Source organism: Fopius arisanus, unplaced genomic scaffold (assembly GCF_000806365.1).
Source record: "Fopius arisanus strain USDA-PBARC FA_bdor unplaced genomic scaffold, ASM80636v1 scaffold00062, whole genome shotgun sequence".
Classification (NCBI taxonomy): Eukaryota; Metazoa; Arthropoda; class Insecta; order Hymenoptera; family Braconidae; genus Fopius; species Fopius arisanus.
In genome coordinates this window covers 600,489-613,878 of record NW_011887801.1, presented here as the reverse complement: position 1 = coordinate 613,878, position 13,390 = coordinate 600,489, and the positions used below count along the sequence as shown (strand labels likewise).

Genomic DNA, 13,390 nt, shown 5'->3' with positions numbered 1-13,390 from the left:
TTCCCGTCATTAATCCAAATGAGCCAGTGCGATCTCAAGTGTCACTTGGTCTCCATCACACCGACAATATCGCTGATCAACAGAGAAACTCGTTAAGTACTCATTTATCCATTGACACATTTCACTTCACATCCTGATACTTCACTGATTTATCTCTTCAATATTTCTCCAATATTTATCCAATATTTCTCCAATATTTCTCCAATATTTCTCCAATATTTATCCAATATTTCTCTAATATTTATCCAATATTTCTCGAATACTTCTCGAATATTTCTCAAATATTTCTCAAATATTTCTCAAATATTTCTCAAATATTCCTCGAACCCCCGGGTCACCGATTTGGCACAAACTCGAGGCAGACGGTAAATAACAATAAATTCTGTTTAAAATTGATCTCTCAATAACGATATGAAGATCACATTACTGGTACAACCAACACTAGTACACACGCGCGCACGAGTAACGAAGAGACCTTTCCGAATCTTCAGAAAATCAATACACTCGTCCACATTTTGCCAGCCTCTGTTATCCTAATGTTGTTTATCACCCGAATTTATTTGAGTTATTTAACGGTTTGATGCGTGGGGATGATTGGCCGACATCACCAAGTTCTCCGAAGTTTCCACATACCACTGGCATTTCTCGGATTCCCACGGCAATCCCCACCGATATCCAATTTCGAAGGTGAATTCATAGGATTAATTGGCATAACTGGGATTGATGAGTGATCCAAAGGAATTCCCCTCGATTCAGCGCTGAGTCGTTATTAAAACGGCACAACAGTGACAAATCGTCACCCCTAACCCCTCGCGACCCCACATCCTCAGCATCCCCTAAAAATGTCAAAACAAAAAACGCCAACGAATTTTCGAGATAATGCGAGGGCCTTACCATCATCCAGCGATAACCAACGATAAGTCACGACGCGATTACAGTATCACAAAAAATGCCAATTAATTCCCGATAGACAGATAACGAAGAAAAAAAATAAATACAACAATTTCTTCGATATCCGAATTGACGAGTGATACGAGAGTTGATCAAAGTAGTAGAGAATAACCTCAGCGCAGTCAAAATGGTGGCCGACACTCCCGTATTTCGTATCACTGGATTGGTGTGGGTCCAGCAATTGCCAAAACTAGTTGTTCACATCCGACGATTGCCCATCCAACGATCGCCTCATGACAACTCATTCCACTGATCATCATCAACTCATCAACGATCACCACCCAGTGACACCGATGAAAATCCAAAAACTCCCCTCAATCCGCGGGACAAAAACAACAACTCCCGGAGACATTGCTATCATCCCCTAAATGGGGGTCACCATAAACTCAAAATTCCGATTACAACCCACCTCCACCAAACCCCTCAATCCTCCCAACCAGTTAATCACCGATTAATCACAAATTAATCACAACCGAATAGCACCGGGATGTCCCACCAACTGTCCAGCGAACTCCTCTATGGAAACAACAAACTCGTTGACAACTCGGGGATAAGCATTAGTAAGATAGGGTGGACCGTGATGTTGGAGGCGACATCTGTCTCTGGAGCACAACTGTCAAGCCCTCATGGCCACACACGTCTATGGGGTTCGCGCCTTGCGTCAATATCGCGACCTTTGTGCTACTTTCCATTTTTCTTGAATTTAACATTTGATTTAATGAGTCCACGAATCGAGTCAACTTCGCGCACGATAATCACCAGGTTGCTACCTCATTGTCCGTCATTTGTCGGGTTATTTGGATATTTTTTATAATGGAATATTGTGCAGTTGCTGGGGGGAAATATCGGTGAAATACCCCACGTACACTTTAATGTTGAATCCAACTCGGCGGCTGCGCCAACACGACTAAGTCCAACCCCTCCACAATGCATGGAACTATTCACAATCAGTCCACGAAGATGCACGAGGTCACACGAAAATTCAACGAATTGCTCCCCCTTCTCACCCGCGTCAACCCCTTCCTCCGCGTCAACCCCCTTCCCCGTGTCAACCCCCACTTCACCCCTTCCACCCTTCCGCCCCTTGGCGTCAGTGTTCTTTCAGTTTTTCACGTTCTCTCTTGCACCCCCATCTCCATTACCACCCGCATCTCCAGCTTTTCTATGTGGAAAAGCCCAAGGGGCTGGAGGGGGTGCGAACTAGTGCGCAAGGGATGAAATACCCTTCGGGTTTAGGTCGGGCACCAGCACGAGGCACAACACTCGTATTTAAAGTTTTCTTTATGTCGAGGGCATTACAAACATCAGGATTTACCATCATCCATCATTTTTCCGGGGGATTAGAATTTCTAATTTCAGTTCTCATAGACTTTTCCTATTTATCCGACACTTATTACGCGGATTATGCATACAATTGCATAATTTTATATGACTATGTGCACGAGGGGAGGGGGCATTTTCAACGTATTAATTTGCATGGAGGGGAAGTCTCAGGGCTTATTAAATGAAAATTACTGGGGACTAATTCTCATTTGCCTCGGCTCATTATCCCTCTGGAACTTTTATGAAAAAGTCTTTTTTTTTTGTTCGTCGATGGTTGGGCGAGATAATTAAACTCTTTATGAGAGAATCTTCAGGTCGGGGGTTGTATCTTTTTATTTTCATGTGCTGGTTGTGTAATTCTTCGGTGACTTGGAAATCAATGATCGGGGGATTCCACTGGAGGAAATCACCATGAGGAAAATTATGATATTTTTCCTAGTTTGCAGCTGTTCCACCGTCAATCCCCGGGTATTAATTTTTCCTTGACGCGAATTACCCGACGAATTTCCGCGTGCACACGTCACCGTAGCTCATTCGCTAATCACTATTCCTAGAAGTTGAAAATGGGTAGCAGAAGTAGAAATTTATTTAAATTCTCTATTGATAAGGGAGACTATCGTTGGAAAAAAGAATTTCGATATGAGAGGCACTCCACAAAATTTCAGAAAGCAACTTATTGATCTTTATCACTGAATTCAAAGACATCGTTTGGAGATGCGAATTGAATTCATCTCATGACTTATTATTCTCTGAATGGCATGTCTCAGGAAACCTAGCTCCCAATAATCTCGGCAAAGACACGAACCCCTCACGTGTCATCACAAATCCGATTAGAATGAAAACGACTCTCGCAATTCCCTCATTGATAATTTCCCGCGAACGATAACCGGAAAAAATAGTGATCGAATAAATTTCATCATTAATTGCTCCCAGAAAGAAGATAAAAACAGGAAAACCTTGAGAGTATTGGTGGTTACATCAATACCTCTGAAATCATATGATACTATTAATTCATTCGGCGTTGAATACATTCTCAGAAGTGATGAGTGCATGTAGTTATCTCATTAAAGGAGAAGTGCATTTGCTGCACGTGGATATAACAGCAGTCAGTCAACAAAACTCGGGGGACAGATGGATTTTTTCATTTGGCTGTCTCCAACGATTTAACTGTGTGACTAGTGGCAATCGTTGCGGGAAGAAATATTTATTGTGATTAAATTGCCGGATGAATCTGAAACCGTTGGAAGACCTTGATTTTAATTATGGAAATTTGTGAGACCTGGTGATATATGTCATGTGTTATCAGGCAATAGGTGAGCGATTGCGAGTGAGAAACGAGAAACACTACTGTATATTTGGGGAAAAACTGTCGATACTGCACAGTCGGCGCTGAACATTCTCTCTCATAACAAGGGAATGGTATTAGACACGATTTTTTTTATAAATAATTGAGTGAATTTATTGTGAGATGACGACAGCTGTCGAGAAAACATTCTGGCCTCAGTGGCTTGCTGGATTCACTGGTGAGTCATTCGTTGGAGACTTTGTATGATGTATGATGTATTTTATTCAATTAGTTGTTATTGTTTCATTGTTTATTTATAGTTTCTCTGGCTGTCTTGACTGCTAGTCTTGCCAATGGCTGGGCTTCACCTTTTCTCGCTAAACTCACTTCCGATGATGTCGATACGTCATTCAAAATCACTCCTGATGAAGGCTCTTGGGTCGCCTCTTTACTCAGCCTTGGGAGGGTCTTCGGGGCTGTAGCGGGGGCTATTTGCCAGGGTGATTAATTATATTTTAATGCATTACAAAATGACACTTTCAAGTTTTCATTATAAATATTGTAAATACGCATTTTGTATACTTTTTCCTCGTTCTTACCTTGAAATATCACTGACTATCTGAATTTCTCGGGATGATTGTATCTGAATCAAATTGAATCCCAGAATATTGAGAATTTAATTGAAATTTTTATTGAAAATAAAACGCATTCGCATGAATGCAGCTAGAGAGATAATAATTATAGTTTTGCATGACTTTTGTTATGCGTAAACACTTGTCATACATTTCGTTGGTCACTGGTATCTTATCTCTGGAAATTATTCTCAAACAGGGACAATAGGCCGGAAAAAAACGATGCTAGTGGGTGCCTTGCCGTTGACGTTCGGCTGGGTGTGCATGATCTTTGCTAAATCAGTGGAATACCTGTATGTGGCGAGATTCTGCAACGGCATGGGTTCCGGGATGATCTGGGGTGCCCTGTCATTGTACATGGGAGAAATAGCCGATCCATCCATTCGGGGGTCCCTAGTAAGCCTATTTCATCCCAATAAAATAATTTTTTCGCCTAAACAATTGATTATTCCCTCTCACAATAATTTTTCAGCAATGATTTAATTACTCAATGGATTCATTGAAGTTTTCTATAATTTTTTATTGGAATAATTTTCAGATATTCCTGAATCTGAACGCATCGTCGATGGGTTCACTCCTGGGTAACGCGATAGGTCCGTTCCTGGGCCTTGAGGAATACGGTTACGTGGCAGTGAGCCTAGCAGCTGCATTCATAATATTCTTCTCATGGATACCAGAGTCCCCGTACCACTACGTCCTCCAGGGGGACCTAAAGAGGGCCGAAGCCTCATTACTCTGGTACAAGAGGCACGCCGATGCCCCCAAGGAGATAGCCGAGCTCAAGGAGTTCATGGGTAACACGAATAACGATAGTGAGAGTTTTCGTAACAAGATCAAAGTGTTTTGCAAGCCGAACAATGCCAAAAATATGGCAATAGTGACAATGCTCAATCTTTTCCTGTACTGCGGTGGTCACAACGTCATCAGCTCGTATTCCGAGATAATTGTGAGGAAGAGTGACATAAGAATAGCACCGAGTATCGTGGTGATGGCTCTGGGTGTGATTATGGTGATTGCTGGAGGTGTTGCGATGGTATTCGTAGACAAGTGTGGAAGACGTCCTCTGTTGATTTATTCGAGCTTCGGGGTATGTGCCTCGATGGTGATGCTGGGGATTCACTTCAATCTTCTAGCATGGCAGGTTGATCCTCATGCTATCGATTGGCTACCCATTGTTGCTCTTGTTTTGTACAATTTTGCTCTTCCCTGTGGTATGCTATCCATGCCCAACACTCTACTTGGCGAGCTATTCCCTCCGACCCTCAAAACCATCGCCTCTTTGACGTTCACCTGCACCGCAGCTTTCATATCCTTCTGCGCCATCAGGGCGTTCCAACCCGTTCTCGATCTCGTTGGGGAGAGGGCCATTTTTTTTATGATCGCCTCGGCTGCACTGTGCGTTGCACCATTCACTTATTTTCTCGTTCCTGAGACCAAGGGGAAGACACTCATTGAGATTCAGGAGAATATGGGGAGGAAGAAGGAGGATATCGTCACGAGACTCTAGACATTTCCCATTTATCGATTTTTTTTCACTCTCGAACTTGTCGTTTTGCGAATATTTATAGGAGAAATTAAAAAATTAGTCATTTTAATGAATGAAGAAATGATTGGACATTGAGAATCTGTTCATATTGCAAATCATATTATTTTATTATTATTATTTTTTAATAGTGTATGCTCGTTATGTTTAAACATTAAAAACCCATCGTGTTCATGACTCATTCACGCGTAATGCGTGTGATAATGATAAGTGATAAGCTGTTTGTTATCAATGTGTATAATAAAGATTTTGATGATTTAAGAGTTGTTTGCTCTCTCGAGTGATTTCTTGTTTTTTATCGTGAGTAAGAGTAACGAGGGTGAAGAGTTTTCCAGGCTCGTAATTTATGTAATAATGGGTCTATGTACCTCTAGGTTACCGAGTGCTTTATGTAAAGTGCCACGACCACTTACGCCTCTTCAATATTAACAATGTTTTGGCGGGATGGTACGTGACGACAGCAACAGACATTAGCGAAAAGCGTGAAACCAATGAATTCTCCATCTTCGAGTTCATAAATCATTCGAAAGCACCGGGAAAATACATTTCCCAGTGACTCCTGGTGATACAACTCGTATAAGTCGAATAAATCATTGAGAGTTGATAAAGAAAATTATTTACAAGCCAAACATCTGCAACGTCTTCATGACTTCGTAATACCACGTAAACCTCATTTTTATTCATTCACTGGCCACTGGCTAGAATAAATAATAAATTAAACATTATTAACAAATATCGTGAATCACTCCAATTGAAATTTTTTCACATTTTTCATCAATTCTGTATTAAATTCCGAATTCAATTTTGAGAATCATCGTTTTATTTAGCAAGTACCAATTTAACTACTCCATCCATCAATCAGATATATTACACCCTCAATTGTTTTAATTACAACGCACGTCATCTCATGCGTAATTGACAACCGCAAATAACCGATAATTATAAACTGAGGAGTGATTCACCAGGATCTCGGGAGACTCGTTTATCAATTTGTAATGAAAGGATTGAGTCAATGAAATTGTGAATGAGTCGTAAATTACGTCATGCTTGCATTAATTCAAAAATTTGGGGTGAAGTCCCTCGACGAACGTGCGTATATTATCTCATTAATTAAATTCAATTGATGAATACTATATTTTTTTTCTTATCCTAGACAAATCATTATTTTATTGAAAGATTATTTTATACTATATTATATATGTACAGTACAATATAATATTTTGATATAAAAAAAATATTTTGCACCGAAAATATTTTTTAAAAGGGAAAGGGATTGTATGCGACATTTTTTATTGCTGTCTGACAATGCAGGGGGGTATTCCACTGGTTATTTCAATTGACTCTCACCCCTTATCCCTCCCCGCTGTACAATCCTTGACTCACGTGCGCCAAATTCATTTTCACGGAAGTAAACAAGCATGAGCACAAGTTTTGACTCCTCGGAAATTAAAATGTCGAGTTCTACTGTGAATTTACCGTTGGAATTCATCTAGAATATCGAGCGATATCACAAATGAAACGAGCGAGACTGTTTCGTCGGGCGAAGGACACCCGCACTGTCATTAACCTTAATGCAGGCCATCAGACAGATGTCAATGTTCACCCCTTGGTAAGTGGAGTAAATCATCTTCAGGGTGATAATAATTATCTGCGAATAGTCATCATTATTACTCAATAAATTTTATTTCCAGGAATTTCGAAATTGAAACCTTGAAATTATTTAATTGAAATCTCTTTCACAGTCATATCTGGCCATAATCCATTTTTTTTTCTCGGTACGAATGTAAACCAATCGATAAATCGATTCAGGAGGAGATTGAGGAGTCCACGAAGAAATCTAGGAAAAAACGAATAGATCTGCCTCCTGAGCCTGACCGAGACGATTATTCCTGTGAAAGTAAATCCAAAAATAAACTGAAATTTGAAAATATATCGAAAAATCGTGAGTATGTTTGGAGTTTAGGGTCTACAATGGAGATAATAAATTCGAATTGCAGTGTGTAAAGACGAAAATCCGAAGGTACTCGCCAAGAAAACAAGAGCAAAGGTCGACCTTGACTCGATGAAAGAGGAATTAAAACAGCTGGAGGACCCCCCAGAGACTGATCTCGAAAAGGAAATTAGTGTCAACAGATTAAATTACGAGTTCTATGATACTCCGTGTGAGGAATTGGCCCAGAATTTGCTAGGTAAATGTAAACAATGGGAATTGTTACATTGTAATAATATTAAAATTGCAATGAACTGGGACAATAAGTAAAAAAATATTTAATCTGAGAGACATCTCGTTTTCACCAGGTAAAATATTAGTTCGTCGTTTGGATAATGGAATCGTCCTGAAGGGGAGAATCGTCGAGACAGAGAGTTACTTGGGTGAAATAGACGCTGCTTCCCACACCTTCAACAATCGTGTAACTCCCAGGAATATTCCAATGTACATGCTTCCAGGAACAATCTACGTCTACATGACGTACGGAATGTACTACTGCTTTAATATTTCGAGTGGAGGTGAGTTGACACCAATAAAATCATCAATTGCCTTGCTCACGAGAAAAATTCCCCAGGAAAAGGGGCGGCTGTGCTTCTGAGAGCCCTCGAGCCCTTGGAAAATACCGAGGAAATGCAGAATAATCGTCTCTCACTACTGAAATCCAAGAGAACTAAAGACTTTCGTACTCACGAATTATGTAATGGGCCCTCAAAACTCTGTACAGCGTTTCGAATTAACAAAGACAGCTGCAAGTACTCGCTGTGTACGTGGAAAAAAATGTGGATTGAGGAAGATCCAGGGTATCCACGAGAGGATATAAAAATAATTAAAACATCGCGAATAGGAATCGAAAGTGTCGGGGCAGAATGGTCCAAGAAGCCCCTGAGATTCTATATCTATGGCAACTCCTCTGTGAGCAAACGTGATAAAAAATCCGAAGATAATCTCATCATTGATAATACCTGAATATAAAAAGAGGATTTTTATTGCACTCAATTAACTCCTCGTCAACGAGATAATTTACACTTCATTTATTATTAAATTCAAAAATAATTTATAAAAATTATCACTGGCCCATTATACACATGATAGAGTAGTTTTGCCTCGACTGTCTTTGAAACCTAGAAATTTATATCCACTCAGCCATAACTCTCTCGTAATTCTCCTCCTCTATGAAAGGCTTGTCAATAGATCTGAAAGACAATCAAGAAATCAGCCATGAAAATTAAACACTTGTAAGTGAGAAATGAGAAATAATTACTCGATCATGAATTCTCCGCAGTACAAACACTCGGATGCCACGAGATTATCTATATCCGCCTTGATTTGATCCTTGGTAGATAGGGAGACTGAACCAACTGAAGTCGTGTCATCTGGTTTCTTCGAAGCCGCTGTCAGCTGCCTCTGGAGATCAGCCAATTTTGTCTGTTGGTCGTTTGAAAGCATCGGCGTCAGTGCTGCGATTAAACAATCGCTGTGAAATCGATGGCCACAGGGAAATACATAGAACGGTCTCAAAAGAAGTTGCACCTCGCATGAATTGCACGTATCCCTCACGTGAACGAATGTACATCTGAATAATGAGAGGTCGCGGATTAACATTCATCAACGATTAATTGTGTGTAACGCGTGGTGGGATGATTCACCTAGTGCGAAATGCCTGGACATCTTTTCTGATTATTTCAGCTGCTTTCGTCGCCTCCTGCATCTCCTCCTTGAGGTCTTGAATGTGTTGGTTGTATTCCTGGAGTAACAATCCTATTTAATTATTCAAAGCTCCCCCACATTTATGAAATTATTGAAATTTGACTGTCATATCACTCTCAAACCCAAAAATATCCTTCAACAATTCTCTCCACCATTGAGTTATTTCCAATCGTAGAATGAGATAACTAATTAGAATGTCTAATTAGAATGTAGAATCTGTACCTGAAGTGAATTGCAAATAGCGTCTTTGAAATGATCAATTGTCACGAAATCAGAGAAAAAGGGAAGAATGTCCTCGATTTTCACCAAATCACACTGTTGCAAAAACTCCATCGCTTGCTGAATATCGTCGCGTTCCCTAACGACATGCTCAGCTGAAAATTTTACAAAAAACATTCAAAGGGAAATGATTGTTTGACGTGAACAAGGAATTACCTATTTTCAACCACAACTTTTTCTTTAATTCGCTGTCGTTGTGCGATGGCATCGCAGCTATTATTTTAGCCAGATCTACATCTATTGTTAAAGCAAGATCAACTGCTGTAGTCCACAGGCCTAATAAAGCGGAGAGCTGCACGCAAGCCTCGGTCAAACCATTCTCCTGGCATAAACGCAGGGCGTAATGCACGTCGTAGTGCACCATCGTTATGTCTTGGCCTTAAAGAGAAGTATTCCAGTGGATTTAACGACAATAAGAGGGCTATCATTTGATAGTGAATTTGATACCTTGAGAGCCGATGTAACGCATCACCTCGTCTTGTTTATACTTAGCATAGAGTGATAGAAGTAAATTATGAATCGCTGGATCGGGACAGCTCTGCTTGTAGACGCAGAATTCGAGATACTTTATCACTTCTTTTGCCTGAATCAGTAAAAGAATACAGACCTTTATATTTTTTTCATGAAATTATTCTTTATCCGATGACCCACAAAAAAATATGTATTATTCATTTATTTATTGTATTGTATTTATTATTGTAATCATGGAGAATGAAAAAATAAAAATAATTAAAGTGATGAACTCACGTGTTTTTCATCGCTATCACATGACACCAGAGCCGGCAGTAATCTCGACGGCTGCAATTGACTCCCTTTGGAAATAATGGCAGCAACAGTTGGTTTTGGCAACTCCTGCAGCAATGCCCCAGCGAAATGATAGAATAAATTTCTATTCCCCTGGCTCTTGAGCACCTCGAGCGCCTCGAGATAATTATTCTTGTACAAATGCTGGCGAATAACTTCCTCGTAATTGCGATGCATTATCGTCAGGCGAATCAAATTGTCTTTATCTCCATGGCTGGCCATCAGATTGTAGATAGTACTCAGATTTTTTTTAATGCATTCCTCAACGACAGGAATACACAGGAAGCTATCGAACTGTTTCTGAAGTTCCATGTACTTCGGATTGTGTAGATGTGATGTTTGATCGTTTCTGAGGACTCCCATTTGATTCATAAATAGTTCCACCACCCAGACAACTATCATTGTTATCTGGGTTTTGTCTTGTGGCCTCAGGCCCTCCAATTTCTTCTTCAAGAAGGTCTTCAGGGCCTCGATCTGGCACTCCTGGAGAAACTTGAGGGATATCTCCTCGAAGGAGGAGTGAGTGTCGGCATAGATGAGTGCACTCTTCTCGTAGTCCTTCTCCTTGAACAGCATCTCCGCCTCTTTCACCAGGACCTGGTCGATGTGCGCTGGATTACCCTTGCAGTACTGCTTCGCCAGCTCGAATTCACGTTTATCCATGTACACCTGCCAGACATTTCTCTCCTCTCTTGTTACCTTGTATTTGAAAAGAGCTCGCTCTGTGTGCGCCCATATCGCCCCCGTTATCGGATCCTTCGTTATATTCACCAGCTTTCCAAATGTATCGTTGTAAATGTCCTCGAAGATCAGCTCCTGGTTCAGCAGGGAAATACCTTTGACGTGATCCGAGTACAAGAGAAGAGCGTGAAATTTTGTGAGGATGAAATTTATTGGGACATTGTGAGACGTGGAAACTGTCGAACCACTGAGACTCGTCTCTGGAGAGTACAGCATCACCTGGTTGATGAGGACATTGTCAGGGGCTGGCTTGGGGCTCACTTCTGCGTACAGTACTCCAGTTTCGGTCAGCCAGCCAAATGATTTTGGATAGCCCTTCGCCACTGGATAGTAAAATTGCATTCGTGAATATGGCAAAGAATTTTCCAATTGACTGAAACGCTCCTCGACGTTCAGGTATCTGCTGAATATCTGCTGAAGCAGGGGCTTCTCCTGGGCATTCGTTACTGATCCTATATACTGGTAGATCCGGATCTTCGTGGTTACTATTATTACGTATTTATCGGTGTACGGAACCTTGTGGAAGGCGATCCCTGTTATGGGGGGTTTGCTGTGTTCACCTATATCGAATACCTGGATAATAAAATATTTGCATTCACTCGTGAATTCACTGTGCCCTGCCGTACTTTTATTTCTACTGAATGCCTTGTATTTTTTTGATGGATTTTATCGAATTTACGTGTGAGTGAAGTGATAATGGAGTGATTATTCGGCAATACTTACCAGTCCATCTACCTCTTTACTGCCATAGAGAGGCAAATAATTAGGAAGCTTTCAGGAGTAACAGATAATGACATGAAGGATGATTTCGTTTAATTACCTAGACTATGAGGAGTCAATTAAATTGCCTCCAAAAATTTGGAGTCGATGGGATTTTAATTACCTGCTTCCAATACTGCTCTAAACTTGTATTGAATATTTTATCGACATCAAGAGTAATTTCAGTTTCGAAAATGAGTCCCTTGGAAGTACCAAGGAGAATTGGACCAGTGGTTGTGTCCGATGTGTTGGAGAAATTCCATCCAACTGCTGTTATCTCGTGCCCTCGAAATTTTCCAGCGGGTTTTAATTTATTTGCAGTTTTGTGGAGATAGAAAAATTCAGACGGTGGACTCTCTCCATTTTTAGGTGTTAATGCCAGTAATAAATGATTTCCCAGGGGATCTAGAAATAATCCACTCATTTTCATCTGTGACATGCACTTGGACACATCGATCTCCTCTTTTTTCTCTGGATTTTTAACGTCGATCCTCAGGATAACGTTGTTTGCCATGGCAATTATTATGAGATTGCTGCTGACTGCGAGGTGAAGGATATTGTCAGGAGGCCGGAAATTTACCCTCTGCCTTATGAATATTGGCTCCTCGTCCTGGAGTTTCATCTGAATGAAGCCTGCTGTGCTCTGGAATTTTAATGAGCATTCCTTCACATCGAGGAGTAACATTGTATTGATTTCTCAATTAAATAGGACTTACGATGTCTGGCCTCATTGGCTCTGGCCCAGAAGGTTTAGACCTTTGAGACGCTTTCTCGTACTGATCGATTATTGAAGTCATCGTGGTTTTTATTCTAATTACTTGTTCGATTATATATGAGTCAAGATTCTGCTGAATTTACATGTTCAGGTAATCAGTAAGAAGCCCTTGAAAATAATTTCTCATGATTAATCGAATGTCGAATATGTCTGTTCACAATTTTTTCATTGATATGGAACAAAACTGTCAGATTCTACGGATTTTCTATAATTATTATTTCCCTGATAATTGCATGTACCTGCTCGACTTTTTTGTGACTTTAGTAATGAAGGAGGCGAGAACAGATAACCTCACATTTTGCTCCAATTGCGGCTCCGAATTAATTAAACAATATTTTATCGTGTGAACCCCATCAATCCGGGAGCACTTGCTCAATAGTTTATCGACAAAACTCCATTGATGAATTTCTACAGCAAATACTTGTCAAAACACTCTCTTGACTTTTCATCTGTCATTCGTGGAGTGCAAAGCGCCAGCCCAAGAGGATTGACTAAAGTAGAGGCTCAGTTCTGGGGGTTTGAATGACCCCAGCTGCATAGTACTGCACTCCAAGCGAGGGAGGGCGCCAAACACAATGCTGGGGTGTAAGGTATGATACAG

The 13,390-nt window shown here is 40.5% G+C and overlaps 3 protein-coding genes across 5 annotated transcripts; 2 read left to right on the top strand and 1 right to left on the bottom strand.

The window, feature by feature from the left end:
• The first annotated feature begins 8 nt into the window (after positions 1-8).
• Positions 9-8,806, top strand: LOC105268900 (DNA-3-methyladenine glycosylase-like). 3 transcript variants are annotated; one of them, XM_011308797.1, is made up of 6 exons: positions 9-91; positions 7,228-7,343; positions 7,544-7,631; positions 7,732-7,923; positions 8,033-8,242; positions 8,299-8,806. In XM_011308797.1, exons 1-6 carry the CDS (start codon positions 19-21, stop codon positions 8,688-8,690), a joined length of 1,071 nt encoding a protein of 356 aa, XP_011307099.1. In that variant the 5' UTR covers positions 9-18; the 3' UTR covers positions 8,691-8,806. The 3 variants fall into 3 exon arrangements, with proteins under 3 accessions (XP_011307099.1, XP_011307097.1, XP_011307098.1); XM_011308795.1 differs by having other exon boundaries at positions 7,544-7,676; XM_011308796.1 differs by lacking the exon at positions 9-91 and adding an exon at positions 6,628-6,823 and having other exon boundaries at positions 7,544-7,676.
• On the top strand, positions 2,082-5,995 carry LOC105268899 (facilitated trehalose transporter Tret1). The gene is made up of 4 exons (XM_011308794.1): positions 2,082-3,797; positions 3,880-4,059; positions 4,391-4,587; positions 4,730-5,995. Exons 1-4 carry the CDS (start codon positions 3,743-3,745, stop codon positions 5,696-5,698), a joined length of 1,401 nt encoding a protein of 466 aa, XP_011307096.1. The 5' UTR covers positions 2,082-3,742; the 3' UTR covers positions 5,699-5,995.
• Positions 8,692-13,266, bottom strand: dor (vacuolar protein sorting-associated protein 18 dor). Its single transcript, XM_011308798.1, has 10 exons — positions 13,029-13,266; positions 12,731-12,897; positions 12,139-12,657; positions 10,458-11,828; positions 10,158-10,293; positions 9,867-10,088; positions 9,654-9,805; positions 9,371-9,468; positions 8,986-9,297; positions 8,692-8,917 (listed from the first exon to the last, which is right to left on the bottom strand). Exons 2-10 carry the CDS (start codon positions 12,809-12,811, stop codon positions 8,854-8,856), a joined length of 2,955 nt encoding a protein of 984 aa, XP_011307100.1. The 5' UTR covers positions 12,812-12,897; positions 13,029-13,266; the 3' UTR covers positions 8,692-8,853.
• Between the last annotated feature and the right edge of the window lie 124 nt (positions 13,267-13,390).

Coding starts and splice junctions, on each gene's coding strand:
- LOC105268900 (XM_011308795.1), top strand. CDS start 19: ATGAGCCAGTGCGATCTCAAGTGTCACTTGGTCTCCATCACACCGACA. Junction 7,677..7,731: donor TGAAAATATATCGAAAAATC/GTGAGTATGTTT, acceptor TTCGAATTGCAG/TGTGTAAAGACGAAAATCCG. Junction 8,243..8,298: donor CTTTAATATTTCGAGTGGAG/GTGAGTTGACAC, acceptor AAAATTCCCCAG/GAAAAGGGGCGGCTGTGCTT.
- LOC105268899 (XM_011308794.1), top strand. CDS start 3,743: ATGACGACAGCTGTCGAGAAAACATTCTGGCCTCAGTGGCTTGCTGGA. Junction 3,798..3,879: donor GTGGCTTGCTGGATTCACTG/GTGAGTCATTCG, acceptor GTTTATTTATAG/TTTCTCTGGCTGTCTTGACT. Junction 4,588..4,729: donor CATCCATTCGGGGGTCCCTA/GTAAGCCTATTT, acceptor AATAATTTTCAG/ATATTCCTGAATCTGAACGC.
- dor (XM_011308798.1), bottom strand. CDS start 12,811: ATGACTTCAATAATCGATCAGTACGAGAAAGCGTCTCAAAGGTCTAAA. Junction 10,089..10,157: donor GCGTTACATCGGCTCTCAAG/GTATCAAATTCA, acceptor CTTCTCTTTAAG/GCCAAGACATAACGATGGTG. Junction 9,469..9,653: donor CTATTTGCAATTCACTTCAG/GTACAGATTCTA, acceptor TTGTTACTCCAG/GAATACAACCAACACATTCA.